Source organism: Cupressus sempervirens, chromosome 3, assembly GCF_028749045.1.
Source record: "Cupressus sempervirens isolate cs-2001-9-10 chromosome 3, ASM2874904v1, whole genome shotgun sequence".
Lineage (NCBI taxonomy): Eukaryota > Viridiplantae > Streptophyta > Pinopsida > Cupressales > Cupressaceae > Cupressus > Cupressus sempervirens.
The window spans coordinates 356269991-356275802 of NC_143120.1; the positions used below are offsets into that span (position 1 = coordinate 356269991).

Consider the following 5812-nt stretch of genomic DNA (forward strand, 5'->3'; position numbering starts at 1 on the left):
TCAAGAGTATGATTTTGGATTTATTTTAAAAATAACTTTCTAAAAAACTCAAAAAAACTCAAAAACTCAATTTTGGAGGTCAAGACAAAATTTCAGGCTCCTAAAGAAATTTTGGAATGGCCATCTATTGAGTGAAGCTAGATTAACAATCCAAATAACTCCTCCTCACACAATTTCCTATAAAATTTCAGCTAAAACCCATATCCATTTCAAAAGTTTACTCCTGAAAGTTGATGCATCACCTTGGTATCAGAAATTTTAAAAGTATAAAAAAAGCTCTTTTCTCTAAATTGGGATTGTTAACTTTAGGAGTCCAAGGTTGGACTAAAATCCTAAGGGATAAATACTTAGCTTATGGTCCTTCTTATTTATATCTAAGAAAGAATAACCCCAATGGTAGCTTTGTTGCTCCACAAACCTCACCCCCTTCTGGTTAGTCCCTAGAAAAAAAGGGGTCATCTTCCATTGTGAAGAAGATTAAGATGGAAAAAATTGAGTTTCTTGATGTGGATAGTGTTGGAGGAATGGGTAAGAAGAGAATCCTAGGACTCAAAAGACTAAGAAAGAAGAATCGCTCTACCCTTTCTGACCAAGAGCAATTGATTAACTAAAACTATACAAAGAATACTAAGAAGAAAATTTAGACTCGACCCAAAACGAATGCTGCTATGAGTAATTATAGGGAAAATGATGATGATGAGATAACTAGTGAAGAAAAAGGTGGGGATAGCCCTACTAGTGGTTAGGAAAGCCCTATGTCATCTTGTGTGTCAAACACTTTTAAAATTGAAGCAAAAACCATTGAGTCTAAGAAGGGGGATAAGACTAGGGATCAAGAGATGATCACATCCTTGATGAGGAACTTGAATATTGAAGCTAAAAATCTAGGGACTAGAAAAACTATGGAGACTCAATTAGAAGACCCCATGGGAGGAGAAAAAAAGAAGGGGAATAATTCCATGCCTTGGGAAGTAGTTGAAAAAACATTCTCCTTTGAAAGAGGATCATCCTAGGTTGGAGGAGACTATTGATGCCTTAATAAAGAAGAAAGATGATCTCTATGATAAGTTTGAAAGGGTGGCAAATATCTGGGTTTGTTTCATGCATTTTGCAGCAACTAATCTTCCGCAGGTTGGTGAGGAGGAGGTGAATGATGTTAAGGACATGGACATTACCCACTCCCTCTATGGATTCCTTACTAGCTACACCTTTTGTAGGAGAATCCAAATAAGCATAAGAAGGAGAGTTATCACTTGGATCCTTGTATTTTGTTTTTGGTAATTTAATGTTTATTGTTTAATGTTGTACCCATGAGACTGTTTTGGTTAATATTTTTTGGACTTCATTTATGCTTAGAAATTTTAATTGGACTAAGATAATATGTAATTATGTTAATCTATTAATTTTCTACTGTAGAAGTTTTAGATATTGAAATATGTTTGTTTAGGGGTTTTTGATATTAGAGAAGGGTGTAGCTTAATCCATTGGTAATGACTTATGGTTGAATCTCACCCAATTTTCTTTGTGAGTCAATCCTAATATTAACTTTTTTTAATAGCTAAAAAATATTATGTATAGATTTATAATAATTCTATAAATTTTAATTATTTTACATTTATGTATAAATAAATCCTACTAGATTAACTTACATTACTATTTGCCTACATACAATTAACTCAATGATTTTTTAAATATTATGAACAATAAATAGACAAACTTATTTACCACTAAATTATTAACTCTTTTTATAATATACAAGATTATTAAAGCTTAATTTATTTATTTTTAAACCATGAAATATATTTATTAAAAAATATGAAGAGGTGATGGCCTATGGCCAACGAGTACCCATTCATTTTATTATTTTAATGAAATGCGGCATCAACTAATCCTCCACAAAAGACAAGATTGAGAACGGAACAATGAGAAAAGATTAACAAAATTATATAACAAATTGTTCGTGCGGCAGATAACCAGAATCTACATGAAAAGGTGAGAGCGTTCCCCACCATCCAAATACTTTGTAGCAATATACCCTTGTTTTTCTCTATCTGTGGAGAATTCTTCAATGCGGATTGCCTTGGAAATTACGTGCTGACTTTTCTTGCTTTGATTATATAATTCCGTTTTGTTTGAGATAGATTTGTATCTGACATTAATTTTCAAGGATGAATTGGAGGGTATTGATAATCGGCCTGTGGGAAACGACAAAGGACATATTTTGTCAGAAGATTGTGACGAGACATCTGCCTTCAAATCTCGCTCTTCCTGATCTCACTGGTCTGAACTCCATTGTCACTGGGGCTACCAGCGGGATTGGACTCCATACAGCAAAGTGCGTATAATTTCTACAGGTAGAAGTTTTAAAATTGATGTTTATATATTAAATTGTGTATAAGTATTGGTGTGGGTGATCTTTTATGATAATAGATCATACAATATAATCTAAAATGCTTATACAAATCAACTTGATTTATAATTTGTTGATATGTTTCCTTAGATAATCTGAGACTCGATTTTAAGGAGTCTACACAATCAATAATAATAACAGGTTTCTTGTAGATCATTATCTTTCTGAATTAGATTTTACTCCATGGCTCTCATCAATTACCCTCTTTAATCATGGGAACGATACATATAATTTAACCAGAAGACAACAATTATCTTAATCCATAAAATATTGAATGCACTTGTTGTGATGACAATGATTTATTTATTGGTTTCGTTTCAGAGAGCTTGCAAAAGCAGGTGCCAATGTTTTTATGGCATGCCGTAATACAAAAGCTGCTCTTGAGCTTGCCCCAAGAATGGAAGAAAGAGACTTGTGGGAAGCCCATGTCTATAATGTACTGGAAACTGTGCCTTTACAAGTATATTACATATTATTTTTCCCTTTCTGAGCTAGGTGAATATTGTACTGATATGACAAAATGCACATAAAACGGATAATGGAGTTGGATCTGCTGTCCTTAGCTTCAGTAAAAGCTTTTGTTGCCACTTGGGAATCTACTGGATGCCCAATTCATATTCTTATCAACAACGCAGGAATCCTTCGATTGGGAGGTTTGTTCTCCTTGTATGAATGTTCATAAGTTATATAGTCGGCTCATCATGGAAAGTAAGGACTAATAATTTCCCATTTTCATAATCAGAACCAGAAAGAATGTTGGAGGATGGATTTGAGGAGCACATACAAGTAAATCATCTTGCACCAGCACTTCTTACACTCCTACTGCTTCCTTTTCTACTCAGAGGAGCCCCTTCAAGGATTATTAATGTCAACTCTATGGTGATTAGGCTCAAATTTGTTTATTTATACAAAATAGATATATGATCTACTTGTTCCTAAATTTAGCTTTACAAGCCTGTGTTTTTAAATAACAAATACAGGCTCACCATGCCGCTGTGATGGATTCCAAATATCTGAGTGCAGATTTTAGACTGAGAAGCTATAGCAGTTTAATGGCTTATGCTTCAAGCAAGCTTTCTCAGATAGAACATTTTGGTCAATAATATAAATGCAATTTGCTTTGCATATATGAACAAAACATACCTTTCGATACAAGAGATTTAGTATTTGAAAGTCATTGTCAGTCTTTAATGACGCTATCAACAAAGAACCCATTACAATTCAAATGATTTACAAGGAACCCATATGACAATCTTAAATGTTTCTTGCAGTTGATGTTCCTAGACATTTTGTCGAGAAAGATACCACCAAATGCAGAGCTAGGAGTAATCGCTGTTCATCCAGGAATCGTGAGCACAGGCCTGACGGTATGAATATATATTTTTTCTTGTATTGAAGTATGATTTCCTTGTTCTAATTGTAAGCCATAGAATGTATATTTACTTAAAACGTTCCCGTTTTCCCAGAGGGGTTATGAAGCCCGTTGGAGCAGCAGATTATTTTGGAAATTCGATGAAGCACATGAAGGTACCATACTAACATTAAAGATATCTCCAAAGATCATCTTTTTGAGAAATTTTAATGTAATTTTCTTCAACTAAACTTACCTACGAAATCCAACCCTTGAGATCATTGTGCGTTGTATATTTGGATAGGTGCAAGAAGTGTTCTATTCTGTGCAACAGAATCAGGGACTGAACAACTTGTTAGCAAACACAAAAATGGATGGGAAAATAGGTGTTTACTACAGTTAAAATTGCAAACCAGCAGCAGTTTCAGCACAAGCTGCAGATCTCAATAACTCATTCAGAGTTTGGAATAGAACGCTTCAACTATTGGGCCTTTCGAATGAATGTATTGAGAGAAGTATAAATCAAATTATTCCTCCAGTACAATGATGTAGGATTTAAGAACAGCAGCAACACAAAAAAAATAATACTCAAAAAACAGGGGTCCTAAATAATACTCAAAAAACAGGGGTGCTCTGTTTTTAGGAGAGACAACACAGATTTTATTCACAGCTAAAACAATCCTTACAAAATGGAAGCTTATTTAATAGTCTACAATCACAGTAGACTTCAGCTGTAATTCCTAAGAAAACTAAAACAAAACCAAACCTAACTAACTCATGCATGCAGCATAACATATGCAAGGATAGCATGATTTATTACAAAATAATAAATTACTGTAGTTCAAACTGCTGAACACTATTATCCCAAGAAAGTAAACTATCCATCAAAAAACTATAATCTAATGCATGTCATATGGAAAGCACGCATCTTGCTTAAACACTACTCTTGAACTAAAGTAAACTAGAAATCATTTGTGAAACGGTGGAGATGAAGCGGTGGAGCTGGAGTTTGAAGTGGAGTCAATCAATGCTGAAGCTGCATGCTTATTTTAGTTTTACCGAACAGCAACATTAATCTTCATACTCCCCCTTGATGCTAAGAGGACTAACAATTCGATCTCTGAGTACCAAAAACTAATTTTTTGCCACTGCCTTTGTGAAGATGTCTGGGATTTGCTCCTTTGTGCTGATGTACTTCAACTCAATTGCTTTATTTTGTACCAAATCTCTGATGAAATGTTGTTTCAGATCAAAGTGTTTGGTCTTGCTGTGATGAACAGGATTCTTGGCCAATTTAATGGCACTTATATTGTCACAAAATATCACAGTAGGCTGAACTTGTATCTCTCCAATTTCTTCAAGAAGCTTTCTAAGCCATAAAGCTTGTGTACCAGCTGAAGTAATGGCAACATACTCCACTTCTGTAGACGAAAGAGCAACCATACTTTGCTTCTTTGAACTCCATGTGATTAAACCAGAACCCAAAGAAAAAACAATTACCAGATGTAAATTTTCGGTCATCCAAACAACCTCCCCAATCTGAATCACTAAAGCCAACAAGCTCAAACTTATTAGAAGAATACTTAATGCCAAATCTACCGTGATTTTCACATACTTCAAAATTCTCTTGGCTGCCTTCATATGTTCCTCTGATGGATTTTTCATATACCTTGAAACTAATGAAACTGAATAAGCAATATCAGGCCTTGTGTGAGTTAAAAACATCAAACTCCCCACAATGCTCCTGTATAATGTCTCATCAACAATTTTAGCACCATCATCTCTATATAATGTAACTTCATGTGCAATTGGAGTGGAAAGAGGTTTACAATCAACCATATCAAATTTCTTCAACATATCTTTTGCATATTTTTCTTGACAAATAAAAATTTCATTTTTTACCTTGATAAACCTACATGCGAAGAAAGTACTTCATGAGACCTAAATCTTTCATCTCAAACTCATTTATCATATCAACTTTAAATTCATCTTTCATCTTTGAACTACTACCCATATATAACAAATCATCAACATACAAACTCACAATGAGA

General features: G+C 34.1%; 1 protein-coding gene across 1 annotated transcript; it reads left to right on the forward strand.

Annotated features, from left to right (window-relative positions):
* Window positions 1-2168: 2168 nt before the first annotated feature.
* On the forward strand, window positions 2169-4211 carry LOC149566464 (dehydrogenase/reductase SDR family member FEY-like). Its single transcript, XM_089816484.1, has 8 exons — window positions 2169-2335; window positions 2732-2874; window positions 2944-3063; window positions 3153-3289; window positions 3391-3488; window positions 3678-3777; window positions 3877-3937; window positions 4066-4211. The coding sequence occupies exons 1-8, from the start codon at window positions 2169-2171 to the stop codon at window positions 4209-4211; spliced, it is 972 nt and encodes a 323-aa protein (XP_089672610.1).
* Window positions 4212-5812: the final 1601 nt, after the last annotated feature.

Coding starts and splice junctions, on each gene's coding strand:
- LOC149566464 (XM_089816484.1), top strand. CDS start 2,169: ATGAATTGGAGGGTATTGATAATCGGCCTGTGGGAAACGACAAAGGAC. Junction 2,875..2,943: donor AACTGTGCCTTTACAAGTAT/ATTACATATTAT, acceptor TGCACATAAAAC/GGATAATGGAGTTGGATCTG. Junction 3,938..4,065: donor ATTCGATGAAGCACATGAAG/GTACCATACTAA, acceptor ATATTTGGATAG/GTGCAAGAAGTGTTCTATTC.